Source organism: Vanellus vanellus (assembly GCF_965231255.1).
Source record: "Vanellus vanellus genome assembly, chromosome: 1".
In the NCBI taxonomy this organism is placed as follows: Eukaryota; Metazoa; Chordata; class Aves; order Charadriiformes; family Charadriidae; genus Vanellus; species Vanellus vanellus.
In genome coordinates this window covers 33,185,917-33,202,122 of record NC_138905.1, presented here as the reverse complement: position 1 = coordinate 33,202,122, position 16,206 = coordinate 33,185,917, and the positions used below count along the sequence as shown (strand labels likewise).

The window sequence follows — 16,206 nt, the reverse complement described above, 5'->3', positions numbered from 1 at the left end:
CCTATCACTGAGCTAATTTAATTCTGGTTTTAATTCTTAGTGTTGAGGCTAAATTTAAACCTTAGGCCAATATGTATAAATGGCAAAGGTCAGGTGAGGGAGTCACCTTTACCTTCTGTGATTCAGTTCAATTGATACGCTTTTTGGAAGGTTTTGGTGTTAAGCCTTTGTTTTTTCTTTAATCGCATTTCACTGAGTCTAATGATAATTCTTGCTAGAGAAGAATTCTCTTGGGCATTTCTTATGGCTGCTTTCATCAAATACTTGCAAGCAATCATAGTCATAAATTTTTTAGGACAGAAGGGACTGTAGTATTCCTTTTGGCTTCTTACATAATATAAGCTATAGATCTTTTTTGTATTAATTCTTGTCTGAAATCTGATAGTATTTCTTTCTTTTGTCTTCAATTCTGAAAGCTCTTCATATTTGATGGCTGAAATGATTTGAGGAAAGACTGAAAACTGAACTGCTAATTTTTGAACTTTCTGGTTTGTCAGTGGAAAGTTTGGAGAAGAAAGTCTTTGATACTGTAATTCTGAAAATGAATATTTTGCTGCTGGTAATATTTTCTGTTTCTCAAAACGGTGTTTCTGTATACGGATCCCAAACAATTCTGGAGTTCTAATTTTTTTTTTTTTTTTTTTTTTGGCAACTTGGTTAAAAAGAATCAAGGGTACAATCCTGTACTTGTTCAGGAATTTTCTGTCTTTGGGGCTTAACTGTTATTCCATCCTTACTCTCCCAACTGAAGTAGAAGGTATATAGTGAGCAGCCTTGTTCCTTTTCTGTTCTAATTGAGCTTAAATGTGATGTAAAGTAGCTTTAGTATGTAACCTGTTACGCTGCAGACGGTAACCCCTTTGGTAACATGGAGTTCAGTGTAGGCCAGTTTACTCCAAGTAGCATCTTCTCAGCCAAAACCTTAGAAGAACTCCTCCTTTTCCTTTGAAGTGATTTTGCTAAATCAAGAATTTGGGAATTAAGTAGGAGCGGTTGGTGTAGAGTCTCACTGCCTTTTGCTAGTGAGAAGTTGTGCCTTTGCTGTAGAAGTTCAAGTTCAGTAACTAAAAAAATTAGTTCAACTCAATGAAAATTCTTTTGAAAACCTTTGAAGGATTTCTGTATTTTTGTACACTGCTTTCTAGCCAATATTTTTCAGCTGTATGTGTTTGGAACTTTTTAATAATTAATTTTATATTGATCTGTTTTGAATTTTTGAAGTTAACTTTAAAAGCTATGAATATTATCACTCTGTGATAAAGACAGAGAAATTGCACAAAGTGCAGATATTTAAATAGTGCCCATCTACTTGCATGCATCACTTTTTTTGTTAGATCCTACTGCTGTATAAAGAAACCTTGCTATTTCTTAGAACTTTTGCTTAAGATGTTTTGAGGGAAATCTTGAAGGCAAAAATTTAATGTGGCAGTTACATAGAAGAGGTGCATATAATTTTCCTTATAACATTATAATTGAGAAATAAAGCATATTGGAAATGTCCATAACTATTTTCCTTAGATGTGCTCGTTCGCTTAAAAGGAAGAAATCATCTATACATCTGAGATTTGTAACTTTGAAAAGCAAATTATGGTGAATCTGTAGGGCATTTCCTTCTTTAAAGGTATAGTTGTTTTGAGTGTATGTTGTTTTGCTTTGTTTTGTCTAATAGAATGATATGACACCAGTCCGATTACAGTGGGGTGAAATCCTTATGCCACTGCTGAAGAAGTACAAGTTGAACATAACGTGGGGTGATCAGGATCTATTGAACATTATGTTTTTTCACAATCCAGGTAAATCCACATAGATTCTAAGTCTAACATGACAAAGTTGATCTTTTCTATAATGTTCAAAAATCCAGGAAAATAATCTTTTAGCAGACTTTTCAGTGGAAGCATTCAAGGGACTTTTCACTTCTTTCATTTTTTGAAAGTGTTTGCTTTGACAGACAGCACTGGAGCTTCCCAGAGTGTAATTAGCTGTTAGGTTTCAAAACAACTGTACAGAAATTTATGAAGCAGCCTTAAGAAAAAAGAGAATATTAGTGTATTTCCTGAAACAATTTTGGTACTTAATCCAGACTTCTCATTTATCTGCACAGAAAGTCTTTATGTCTTTCCATGCCAATGGAATTATCGGCCTGACCACTGCATCTATGGAAGTAATTGTAAGGAAGCTGAAGAAGAAGGTATATTTATTCTTCATGGAAACAGAGGTGTTTACCATGATGATAAACAACCGACTTTCAGGGCTGTCTATGAAGCAATAAAAAATGTAAGTGTTTTCAACATTGTACTTGCATGAAGTTATTTTTTGTGTATTTTTATGTACAGTGCTGCAAGTATTTTGTAGGTTTTGTTAATACTTACCTTGATTGCAACAACGTATTTTTCCCTTTGAAGTGTTTCACCAGTTTTTTGTTTACTGCTTGGATAGAATTCCAGTGTATTTCTTCTGTGATGAGCATCTTTTGAAACATGGTGTAGACTGTCTTGGTTAGGATTCTAAAACATTGCCTGTAGTTGTCAATGTCTATTTCAAAGGTTTATTACCATTCCTTTAATAAATACAACTAGTAAACTGTATGAGCATTTGGAGATCACCAGAACCTTAATTTTTCTAGAAATTTTTAAGATGTGGAAAAAAACCTTCTTCCCAAAGTTTGTACGTATTTACTGCAGCATTTCAACATTTAATTGTAGATAGATTTGGATTGTTGAAAATATTTTTTCACATCATGCTTTGACCTTTTCGAGAGATTCAGTGCGTTAACATGTTGCTGTTCCTTTAAATGCTAAGCACAGTGACTTCTTTTCATTCTGCAAATAAGTCATCTAATAAACTATTTATCACTGCATCAGTATACTCACTGAAGAGCTGTAAAATTTAGCACTGATGCACATCTTAATGTAGCAGGCTATTGTGTGTGTATAACCTTCAAAAATCAATAGTATATTTTAATGGTGCTTTATTACATGTTGTCATATGGATATAAAAATGAGGAAAAGTACTTTTGGGGGTCTGAGAATACATTGCAGGGAAAGTGAATGTGTTTCCATAAAAATATGATTTCTTTGTTTCCTTTGAGCATTGTCAAAAACAGAAGAAAAAATTATTTATTTTTATTTATGATCCCATTTGGTTTATGAATATGTCAGAGAAAGTACGTAAAACACTGCTGATTCAGTGGTAATAAGATGAACAAAATTACATTACTTTGAAATGCTGTTTTAGCTTATCATTTGTTTTTAAAAAATATTGCACTGTTGAATTAATGACTGCTTTATTTCATGTCCATGTTAAACATAGCATGTGTTTGACCATCATTCAGTTTAATGAAACTTCAGTAGTAACAATTTTCATACTGTTGTTTCATTATAATTTGACAAGAATTGTATTCCTTAAAAGTTATATGTCATTCAAGAAAGTTACTGTTCAACAAACAAATTACCAGAAATAGTTTTAGATCTGTAAGTTTTTTAATTTAATAAGGTAATTTTAAATTTCCTCCTTGCCTGTCTGGATATGTTCATTTGCTTACTTTTTTTTTTTTTTTAAATCTGGCTTGTTAGGCTTATTGAAAACATTAGACAATACTTCTGTAATTTATACTTGTTTTTCAAATATTGCATTCAGAAGCTCTCTAAGTTCTTGAAAACATTTAATAAGCCTATAGAAAGTAAATATGGTGTTCAAAGGCATTTTTATAAAACTCTTTAATAACTCTGAACAATGACGCTCCTCCCATATTGACCTTAAATCTTCTTTTCTTAACTTCTTTACAGTATTCATTTGGAGATGATCTGGTTCATTCCCTGTTGCAACCCCTAGAACTGGAATTACGGAAAACCACACATACATATTGTGGAAGAGTATACAAAGTGTTCATAAAGCAGTTAACAAAAAGCATAAGAGACTTGTATGCCAGAAGATCAAAGGGAAGGTGATTCTTACTCCAAGCTGTAAAATCAAGAGACTGAATTAACATACTGGTCAAGAGGAGCAAAAATTCTAATATGGCTTGAATTGGCTCTTAATGTGCCCAGATAAAAGTTTACTAGCATACATAAAAATGAAGAAAATATTCATGTAATGAAGAACAGGAACTTATTTCTGCAGAGGTGACTTTTTACTCCTTTGAAGTTTAATCACTGCTAATGTTTATCTTGGATCTGATGATTTGGGTGTTACTGGCTTCTATGGTCAGTAGTTCTAGTCTGCATAATTCAGTTATCTAATGATCAAATGAGCAAGGAAGAAATGAAGATGGCTCTATTTCGAAGTGTACCTCATATATAGTCTATAATTCTGTTAAACTGTGAATGTAGCAATAACTGAGTCAGCAGCACTAACCTCACTTTAAAGGTGTAAGCCTTTATGTAAACAAAGTTGTTTACAAGTGCAGAAAATACTCTGTTTTCAAAGAAATGTGATATCATTGACAATCTGTATGTGCCTTTATATGTTCATCTCTTACATGTTGAAGTACTGTTTTGACAATCTTGTTTTGCTCATCTTCGATGTAAACTGCACACTAAATACGATTTGCTGAGAAATTAATAACTAGTATGCGATGTGATACTAGTTTTCTCTGTAGATATGGAGACTTTTTAATATACAGTATTTGATTCAACATCATTGAGCCATCGTGGCCGAAAGGTAGAGTTGAGGTATTCTTTAGCAAAAATTCAATATGAAGTTGTCTTACAATACTTTTTTAAAATGACATGATTTTGCAGCTTTATAGGGCATTTTGAAAGTAGAAAAAAACCCCTCAAAACAGTTGTTGTATTTCCTTACTAAGAATTATTACCTAATGGTTATAGAGTATTTGGTACCTAAAAGCAAAGAGCTGTAATAAGAGTTCTGATGCTTCATCAGACTGTATATTAGATGTGTTTCTTAGAAAATATATCCTGTTACCATATTTTTTTAATAACATGGCTTTAAAATAGTTTTGGGTTAGACCCTCAACTACATGAATGCATTACTGTCAATAGGGTGATAGCGATTTACAACAGGTAAGCATTTCTTTACTGCTTCTTTAGTTGTCTTAGTGGGAGAAAAAAAAGTGTTCTGTTTATATAATACAAACTCTTTTTCAGAGAAAAACATGAAGAAAAAGGTTGAGTTCTAGTGTTACAGTAAAATATTATTTAAAATTGCATGGTATGAAATGTATTTGTAAAGTATATTTGAACTTGGATAACCTGTCTAACTGAGATGAAGTCTTCATAAAGTGAGTTTTTGGATTCCAGAAAAGTTCCTGTATGTTGAACATGGAGGATCCACTCGCTGACTTGCACCTTCATCCCATCCCCATTTTAGAAGCCTAACTTCTGTGGCTGTTTCTTTGTCAAAGGCAGGCTGGCTCTGACTCCCAGATCCATGTGAGCTGGATGAATGCTTTAGCAGTAGAAAAATGCACTCCACTGTAAGCAGAGTTTATGTTCTGCTCTTAATCTCCCTGCTGGCTCAGGGTGTAAATTTCTGGGCTGGAAACTAGAAAGCAGTCTGCCTCACATGTAGGTATGGTCTCTTCTCCTTGCTATGTAACCTTGCTATGTAACCATTTGAAGTCTGAAAATCTAGAAATCTGTGTGAAGGTGAATACTGTTATTGACTGATTTTACAATATACAATGCATTATTTTTTTACATAAATACTGATTTTTATATCAGTTTGTTGTCAGCTTTTTTTTACTTGTACTGTGTGTTTGTATTTAAAAGTTCTTTTTTTTGGCCTGTTTTTTGTATTTGTCTTTGGTGAAACTTTCACTTTTGAATTGATTTTTATTATGTTTTATGCATGTGAAGGTACTGCTTAAAACCTTATGAGCCATTTTAGAAAAAGAGTGGAATGTGAACATTAGCAGTAACCTTTCTACTTAAATTTCATTTTTTGTGGGGGAATAAAACAAAAAGGGTTAATATTGAAAGTTATCATAGGATAGAAAAAAAGTTTTACTTTGTGCTTATTTCAAGAGATGTTTACTTAGCTTATTACAAATAGCAGAATATACTGCCTTATGCTGTATTTCTTATTTAATTTTTGTTAATATAAACCTCAACTATCCAGTCCCAAGTAACACTCATGAACACTTTAGAAAACCTAAAAACCAGCAAGTGCTTAGTAGCTTCCAGTAAGTAACTCTTCAGAGTATTTGTTTGTTTCAAATAAATTTTTAGTTCTGTAATCTCTATGTCTTAAATTTAGAAAGATGACCTACTTTTTAAAAAGAAATCTGACTTACAAAGAAAAAATTTGGAGACAGTAAGAAGACTTAAAAACCAAGTGGTGGGATAGAAACCAGTTATATTCTGAAGCATTTCAATACCTGGTTTGTAAGGTTGTGCGCCTATATGTGTAGAAACTTATATCTACCCTATATATATATATCTATATTAGAGAATAACTACTTAAATTCCTACAAAGTTTTGCACAAATAACAGCCAAGTTATTTGCTTAAGTTGCCCAAGTGGGCAAAGCATGAACCCAGAAAGTCAAAATTAAACACTAGTGTATATACTTTAGGTCCCCTTAGAAAAAAGAAGAATGTTGTTTGATCCCAGTTTAGTTCTACAGAGAAACACTTAAACTTGCTTTCTGTATTTAACTGCCAAATCTTAAGTAACGCAGGGTAATTTTCTATAGAACTGCAGGTTGCTTCAGAGTTGCTTTGTAGTCCTAGGAGACTACTAGAAACTATTATTCAGGTTTAAAACCAGAAGATGTTTGCAGAGGTAATAGTGAATTTTCCACTTCAGGAAGCGAGGAGAAAATCTCATTTTAAAGTAGTTCTCAAAATATCTCTCTTGTAACCACTTAGTGGATCTGTATAAGAACAGCTTGTCCTCCAAGGTTGTCATAAAATTTAAGATTTGTGGTTCTCCAACGCATTTTTAAGCCTTTGTAGGCCTATTAAAATTTTAAGTTTCTTGAAGGAATATTAAGTAATCGGAAATTCTTGCTTTGAAGAAGTTCAGTTGTGTCTCTTCAGTTTTGCGGTTGCATTATGCACAGCTGCATTCAATTCTTTAGAGTCTCCTCATTTAAACTGTGCATCTTCTTGTATATTTGCTAGCAAATTTCTACAAGGCTTCTTTCTTCTCCCCTTCCCCTTTTCCCTGCACTGCTTTTCAAAGATAATCGCTAGTCTCTTTCATTTTGAATGCTTATAAAAATTATGGGAGATATTATTACAGGTCTCTTTGCAGAGACATGTAATTAAAGGAGGACCTGTAGTCCTACTGTGGTTGGATTTTTTTTTTTTTTTTTTTTTTTTTTCCCTTCAGATTGCTGTTTGAGAGTGTTTGGGTAGGAGGAATTTTTGAGCATTTAGTAAAGTCATTATGTTCCTTGAGTGATCATCTGGTAGTTTCTTCCCTGAATCAATTAATATTATCCCTGCCCTCTCTTATGATAGATGCTTGGCTGCTGTCTGCCTACTTGATCTATATGATTACAAGTTCCTTTAATCAAAGCAGTGACTGTCATTCTAGATCTGGATTTTAAATGCTCATCCCATATCTGGGTGCCATCTGTTTTAGCCTCCACTGGACCCATAGGGATAAAATACTGAGATAACAAGGAATGCAAAATTTTTAACAACAGCTTGGAGAACCTACAGATTTCTGAAAAGTAATTGACAATTTTGAAATAGTATTCTATCCTTGAGCCTGATTTCTGATTTGGTAGATGTAAGGGTTAGCATCCTCGGTTCAGTCAAATCATTTGACTTTTCCTGTGTCAGCCCCTTATGTGGAAGGACAGCCAGGTATCTCTTGAAAGCCTGGTTCCTTGTTTCCTTTGAACTCCAAGGAAAGGAACAGCAGCTCTTTAACTGTAAGTCATTGCTGTGTATTCCCTGAGTTAAACTCTTTGAAACCAGTAATAAATAACTGTCCCCTTACTGCTATTTAGTGATACTGGTTTTAGTGGGTTTTTTAACAGTCATGCTGAAAGGGGAGGGGAAAAGATGCAGTCATTCAGATCTCTTTGTTAGTTCCTGCCCTACTGTCTTTAGAATTCCACGTGACATTTAAAAAAAAAAAAAAAAAACAAAAAAAAACACACACCAAAAAACCCCAACTTTCTCCAACTGAGTCAAAGCCAGAGGAGAATAAACTTGATGGCTTCTCCTGACACATAAACACCTTCATTTAGGAACACGCCTTCACTGGTCATGGATTTTACTCATAGACTAAAAGTCAAGACAGTTTCCTTGGACTGTTTATCAAATCAGGTCTGCAAGAGCAGGACTCATCAGGTTTGATATAGTTTATTGCTGTTTTAAGAGTGCCAAACTTGTAAGATACAGGCATATATTAACGTCAGGATAAGTTTAGGATGGACATTAGGAAGAACTTCATGGAAGGGGTTATCGAGCATTGACACAGGCTGCCCAGGGAAGTGGTGGAGTTGCCATCCCTGGAGGTATTTAAAAGGTGAGTAGACATGGTGCTTAGGGCTGTGGTTTAGTGGTGGTTTTGGCAGTATTAGGTTGATGGTTGGACTTAATGATCTTAAAGGTCTCTTCCAACCTAGGCAATTCTATGATTATGTTCCCAAAGTAAGTCTGTTAGAAGCCTGTAAGAATATAATCGGTCTCAAGTGTACAGTCTTTAAGACTTGTTACTGTTTTTCAATGTACCCATCGAACTAATATTCTCACTCAAATTCTCCTTTCTTCCCTCTGTGCTATTTTCCACAGATAATCTATTTATTTGTTTATCTTTTTAGAATAAAGTAAAAATTTGGGAGTTTTCTGTAATAAACGTCCCCTTGAAACCAAACAGAATTTTGCTAGGGAAGGAGAGGAACTGTGAAGTTTGTTTGTTAGTGACCATTTCTGTGCTTCAGACTTTGTAAGGTCATGGAGCATAAATGTGAAACTTAGCTGTGGCTTCCTCACTGCTTGCAGAAGTGCTGCTAGATTGCACTGTCTTTAATGTCCTCACTTATTTCTAGCATTGAACACTGATTTCTAAGAATGCTCTTTTTGTATTCCTAAAGGGCCTTTCTGTTTTATCTAGTTTGTGATAAATTATTAAACCAACTGAGATGAACAATTTATTAGAATAGCCTAATGCATTTTCTACTACCTTCATATTCTGGGAGGTCACTTTCTCACCTATTCTTCTTTTGGGTCACTTAATTCTGAGAATGAGGATATGATATTATAATCTGGGTACAACAGGTTCATTTTTTTTGTTTATGTATGTCTTATGAATCTTAATGTTCTGCCAGTCATTTGTGTACACATTTTACTAGAGCAATTCACATTAAATCAGTCTGTAATATTCATATGAATTGCTTTGAAATACAAAAGTAGATGTAGAAGTTATCCTAAACTGCAGATCTTTGTGGTTGAATTACTGCATATTTAGGGCATGTTTTTTTAAGGCTTCCAAGAAAATTAAAGCAATATAATCAGTTTTAACTCCTGATTTAAGACTAGGAATTTAAATTTAATTAAAGCTGATGTTTTAGCAGTATAATGCTAACCTACTGTGTCTCACTGAGCAGCTGGTGTCTAGGAGACACTCCGCTTGCCTCTTGGTTACTGTGAAACTTCAGAAGTATGTCGTCATGCAGTTTCTGACTAGTCACTGGTATTCCTATTTTTTCATTTCAAAATATTCCACTATGTTTTATTTTATTGTTTTGTTTTACGTTTTTATGCTGTGGTTAATGATGTCTAAGGTGAATTGGGATTGCAGATCCAAACCCAAGAAACAAAAAACACTTTTGCTACACAGTGTGTGTTATATTACTATATTTGTCTTTTGATTCGATATTTTTCACTAGTCTAGTGGGTAAACTTGATGTATGGGGGGTTTACTGCCTGTCATGGGCACTCTTCTTTCCTGCTAGCTGTTCCTGGCTTGCCTCCTTTATCCACTACCCCTCCAGTTTCCTTGCTGCCTGTCTCTTCCAGGAGTTGGTGTCACTCCATCTGTTCTTCTCATGATGCTCTTTCTGGATCTTGGTGGCTGGTACGCCCATTACCCAATATTCCTTCTGGTGTGTGCTTTCAGAACTGGGCTGTTCACTGTGATAAGCTAACTTAGTATCATTTCAAGCCAAAAGCGTACCCCGGAGTGGGCATACTGCTTTTTCCACAGGGCTAATGGATGAGCGCATGTCTGGGCACATAAGCATGTTATTGACCTGAAGTAGGTCCTAAGGAGTGCCATGTGTTTCTTGGTTGTAGCTCAGGGAATAAACTTAGTTTTCCTTTCAACTTTGTGTGGACTATTACAAAACTTTAATCTTTATCTTTCTGTAGAGACAAAGGCTTTTTACTAGAGGCATGCTTTCAGGAAGAAAGCTTGGGCGATGAAGCTGTTACAATTAACTAGAGGTGATCTGAGCCATTCTACTTGCCTGAGGCAGGCAGGCTCAGTGGCTTCAGAGAACAGCATGAACAAAAGATGAATGCCAGGGCGCCTGGTGTGCAGTGGGGGACTTGGTCTCTGCCCTCTTCCTGTAGGTGCTGGACAACCTCTGAGGGAAAAGCCATCTTCAGTCGCCTCTTCTGTGCACGTACAAAGAGAGAAAATTGATTTAGGACTTCAAAAAGCCCAAACAAAGTTTTAGAGAGATTACGGAATGCAATAGAGAATGCACAGTCTGTAAAATTGTTCTAGTTGAAAAATTAACGGGGACAAGTAGCCCATTGAAACACAGAGTTTTGAGAAGTACATTCTTCACTGGTCCATAAAAACAATTAATAAACCAGCAAAAATAAGTAATGGTGGGATATGGCTTAAAAGATAGATCAATATCTTATTTTTGCAGTAATCCTGCTTGCCGAGCTTGATCTTTCTTTGGCCAGAAGGCTAGGGTGTAATTAATGAAAATTGATTTTAGCTTGAAGAATAAAGTGTGGTTGAAAAAAAAGTGAAACATCTAGAGAATTTTCTTTATTTTTGGTGGTGTGGACATCAGCCATTGTCTAAATTAATTAGAAGTTGCTTTGCTAATGTACACTCGTCAAATAGCACATTGGGAAGGACTTTTGTACAAAAAATACTTCTGCATTTTTATAATTTTTAGAGTCTAAGGTTGAATTAATACCTTTTTGCAAAATACATGTATTTTGAGGACACCATATCCTATAGCATAAGTTTATAATAACTGTTCAATATAAAAATCCAAATGCTTTGGAATGAGAATTGTAGAACAGACACATTATCCTCTTAGAGTGGTATCTTGTCTCTGAAAATATGTAATTTTTAAGGACTAGATTATATGGTGCGTTGGGCCTATACTACTCTTCCTTTTCATCTAAATTATGACCCTTTGAGGATGCAAACAATTTTTCTTGGGTGTTACCGTAAAAAAAAAAACATTGACAAGCCGAGCTCTTGAGACAGTTCTGTTGTGATACCCACTGGCACCTCTGCAATCATTAAGAAACACAGTCAGTTTTGTCTCCTCTAAACAGAACCGTTTAGCGGTACTATGCCTGACTGAAATCACTAGCTCACCGCTTCAAAATGCTATATGAGCACAAAGGAAATACAGTAATATACAGTCTATAACAAGTAGGATAAATACAGACCTGACCTCCTCTAGGAAAACTCAAAAATCCACCCCTAATTAGTTTTACTCCTAAAAGCAGAAGTTCCAGAAGCTCCTTGAAGTCCACGAGGGATTTCGCTATTGCTATTGATTTAATATGAAAGTGCTCAGATACTGTAGCAATGGATGGCAGCGTAAAGCACCGATAAATCGATTAATAGAGTTTAGCCTTGGGGTGTGTGTTAGTTCATCTAGTCTCATCTGTCATATATCACAAGCCATTAAATTTATCCCTGTTACCTCTGTACTGAATCCAGTAATTTGTTTGACTAAAGCATAACTTGTGTCCAGCTAAATCATACCTTTCCGAAAAATGTCCAGTCCTGGTTTGAAGGCATGAAGAGGGAAAATACTTCTCTTTGCCAGTTTGTTGCAATGCTTCATGGTTCTCACGGTGATGAGTGTGTGCCTTGTGCCTCATTTGAATTTTTCTGGCATTAGCTCCCAGCCATTGATTCTTGTTATGCCTCTCTCTGCTAGGGTAAAAAGCTCCTTAATATCCTGCAGTTTCTCCTTGTGGAGGTACTTGGGTGTTTTAATCAAATCACTTTTCAGTTTCCTTTTGGATAAGCCAAACAAATGGAGCTCATAAACTCTCTCTCACTAAAACATGTATGTCATTCAAGTTTTGTGGCTCTCTTTTTCTACTTTCGTCAACTTTCCAGAGTCCTCCTTGAAATACGGGCACCAGGACCGTATACAGGATTTCAATATAGTTAAGGTAGTTGGTAGTTTTAATACATAGGTAAAAATTTTCTAGTCCTTTCTGAATTTATAAGTTGAATTCTTGTGTTAGTTTACTTTCTATTCCTAGGATGAGATCTCCTTTCCTCAATGCGGTGGCATTTATCTTTGTTCAAATGAGCTCAGACTGGTGCCATTTCACCATAGTAAAGCAGATTCATCTGTGCAACTGATGTCATTATCACTTTTTATCATCTTGCCAGGTATTGTCATCTGCAAACTTCATCAGCCATGATTTTATATTTACTTCCAGATCACTGATGAAAGCTTTTAATAACGTTATGTCCTTTATAACATCACTGGAAACAGCTCTCTGAGAACACTTTACTATAAAAGCTTATTTGCTGAGAACAGCCAGTTAATCTTGCAAGATTTTTATGTTTCTGTTTTTCTTCTCTGCAAAGCGTAATTTCAGCTTCATGGAACAAAAAAATGTATTCAGGAATAAATAGCAGATTTGTTTGACAAGCTTTATTCTCCTGGAAATCTCATTGATTACTTCTGATTGTAGTATTTTCTTTTAATTATTTTCCAGTTGATTTTGTTGCAACTTTTGTAATTATTTTTATGTGGGAATAGGCTCACAGCAGTCTGACTACAAGTAATTTCGTATTTTGAATAACACCAAAATTATTTAGGTTATCTTCTGGAATTTTCTGGGAATGCTGAGATTTATTGGAACTAGTAAAAGCAGCATTCTTCAGGAAATTCTTTCATGGTTTCCTACTGTAAATTGTCTAGATCTGCTAGTTTTGAAATATTTATACCTGGTCACTGTTTGTTTAACTTCTCCTGGTTTGCTAATGTACAAGAAAGTATTTCAACATCCTCATGTGATGCAAACGTATTATATTTCTGAATGCGGAAGACTTACTTGAATGAATGTTTTTGCGTTATCAACAACGTTATCATTAGTAGTGAAACCAGCTTTATTTCTTTTGTTCTTAATTTATTCCAAAAATTACAGCATTGTGTTCTTAGTCCTTCATTCTGTCAGCTGCAGGGATTTTTTTTTTTTTCCCCAGATGTGATACTTCTCAATTTTGCAATATGAATATTATGGTAATTCCTATATAATGTATTAATTTATAATTTCTACGTTTTGTTATTTATATCTTGCTGAAACTTCATTTGGCACCATCTTCTTTGTGTCACTGTGTAAGAAGCTTGTCTGCCAGATGGAGTACTGGACAAAGCTGGCATATCTGCAGTTAGTCTCTGTGTCTTTTCACCTCCGGGTTTGGCGAAACTTTCATGAACTGTTCCAGAAGGTAATGCCTTTGCTTGCCAGTATTTGACCTTGTGTGTTCACACAGAGAATATGAAGCAGTCTAACCAACTCGGTATAGGAAATTTCCCTGAGGAAAATCCACAGATTTCAAGTCGGTGGGCAGGAGGAGGGAGATGTGAATGGGGGTGGTGGAAAGAAGCGTTGCCTGATAGATGGTCCTTTCAAGCCAGCTCACATTGGTAAGTGCAGATGCCATAATAGCACCTTAGAGCTAATGTCTTGGAGGTGTGTTGGAGTCTGACATCCTGTCAAAAAGAGGAGATACCCCAGATACCAGTCCTTTTTTCCCTTAGGGGTCATGCAACAAGGTTCAGAGAGACTGTGATATGGTATTAGATCAAACAAAAAAATTAATGCCCCCAACCCCTATCATCTTCATTTTGTGCAAAAAGTTGCCTGTACGTGTGTAGGATGATCAATACAAAGCCACAAGGAAGAAGACTCCCTCCCTCAGCTTCTAATGTTTTAATATCCTGATTGAACACAGGTATGACAGAGAACAAGTAACTTCTGAGACTAGAACAACTGATGTTGGCAAATGCTGAGCTCACTTTTCATGGATGTAAAATAGCTGGTAAACTGAATAAGAAGAAATACATCTTAGAGCCCAAATGCAGTTTAGGGATAGCAACAAGCAAAGTAGCTCCTACAACTTCTAAAAATTCACAGATGGGTTGAGGTTGGAAGGGACCTCTGGAGGTTATCTGGTCCAACGCCTGTGCTCAATGCAGGGCCACCTAGAGCTGGTTGCCCGGGACCATGTCTAGATGGTTTTTGAATAGCTTCAAAGGATGGAGACTGTACAACCTCCTTGGGCAACCTGTGCGAGTGCTCAGTCACCCTCACAGTAAAAAAAAGTCTTTTCTGATGTTCAGAGAGAACCTCCTGTGTTTCAGTTTGTGCCCGTTGTCTCTTGTTAAAGCTGTTGAAAATCAAACCCTTCAGAGAGGGTACATGACACCCATTCCCTTCAGACTGCAACAAGGAGAAACGTTGCTGGCCAGGCTGGCACCTGCTTCAGAACGGAGATTGTCTTGTGGTTTATTTTCTCCTTGAAGTTACCAGTCTAATTATGATATCTCAGCAAGTTACTAAGAAATAAACAGGTGATGAATTTTGGAGGAATGGAGATGTTCTTCCCATGCAAACGTTTCTGCTGCAGTGAAGGAAAAGATCCTAATGATGGTACAGTCAGAGTTATTTCTGTCAGAGTGCCCTTGCTTTTGCCTGCGGTGTCCTTGAACTGGCCTGTAGAAAACTACATTTTACATGGCAATCATTTAAGTTGCAACCCTGTATTGATACAGAAATATTTAACTATTCCTAGTGGTTTTATGTATTGGATAACCTGTTCTGAAAGTAGCCTATAGTTCTGTTCTTTCCATGTAAAATTTAGCTACCACTCAATTCTTTTTTCTCACTTCAATAATATTGGCACTCATAACTTTGTATTGGAAGAGAAGTTTTTTTGCCTGTTATTTCTACAGTATGCCAGGTACTGCTTTTCATATATTCGTTGGTACTACATAACGAAGGAGCCCATGCAGGAGGAAATGTTAGTTCCTTACTGAAGACATTTGTTGGATTCAAACTTCTCTGAACTAACGATGGCAGAACACCATTTAAATGGAAGGAGGAAAATAGGGATTTCCAGAATTCTGCAACATGATTCATCGCATGCTAAGGTAGACGTATAACATAAATCAAATAAATTGTACTCTAAAAATAGTTGGTTTTCCACTACTGATAGAGACTAGGAAGTTACCTTAGAAGCAAGTGTCACAATGCAGACTCTTAATGTGAGATAAGATGAATCCCAACCAAAGCTGGATCCATTTAAGATTTATTCATTGCCATTCCAACTACTTGTGACTATGTCCAGGAAATAATGTTGGTTTTTCTGAAAGATACTTCTTTGAAATTATTGCTTGAATGATTTAATCGCTAAGTGTTGGTCTGTAGTTAGTCTAAGAGAAGTCACTAGATAGTGATACGTGTTCTGTTTCCTGACTGAGCCGGAAAACATCCTGTAATAGTGTTTCTGATGCAAATAAAAATGTAATTCTAATTTTTTTTTCCTAGCTAATATATCTTAAAAATACACTCTGTGTGAGTTACTCTTGTTAGTAACCTCTAAGGTGATCTAACAACCATCAGAGAAGTTCAGACTGAACATTAAGAAAAGGTTCTTCACTGAGAGGGTGGTCGGTCGCTGGAACAGGCTTCCCAGGGAAGTGGTCGCAGCACCAAGCCTGAGAGAGTTCAAGGAGCCTCTGAATGACCCTCTTAGTCATGCGGTTTAGTTTTGGGTAGTCCTGTGAGGAGCAGGGAGTTGGACTTGATGATCCTTGTGGGTCCCTTCCAACTTGAGATATTCTATGATTCTAAAGCAAATTAACTTCAGTCAACTGACTGTTACAGCATCTGCACATTGCATGTGTAGGGTATTGTTGATTTGAAACTTTTGGCTGATATGTGAATTATGGTTACCTCTACTTCTGCTCCTCAGTCAGCATTTCTAATTCTAGCTGCCAGTTTGTTTGCCAATATTGTTTTGATCAGTAAAGAAGGCCTTTATGTAG

At 35.8% G+C, this 16,206-nt stretch overlaps 1 protein-coding gene across 3 annotated transcripts in view; it reads left to right on the top strand.

The window, feature by feature from the left end:
• The window catches only part of GXYLT1 (glucoside xylosyltransferase 1), a gene marked incomplete at its 5' end in the record, with an annotated part of 34,744 nt that extends 29,688 nt beyond the window's left edge, over window positions 1-5,056 (top strand). For all 3 annotated transcript variants that reach the window (XM_082498453.1, XM_082498452.1, XM_082498451.1), the window contains 3 exons: window positions 1,670-1,793; window positions 2,102-2,274; window positions 3,786-5,056. In XM_082498453.1, the coding sequence (XP_082354579.1) occupies window positions 1,670-1,793; window positions 2,102-2,274; window positions 3,786-3,947 (459 nt within the window). In that variant the 3' untranslated portion in view covers window positions 3,948-5,056. The remainder of the gene's footprint in view (window positions 1-1,669; window positions 1,794-2,101; window positions 2,275-3,785) is intronic.
• Window positions 5,057-16,206: the final 11,150 nt, after the last annotated feature.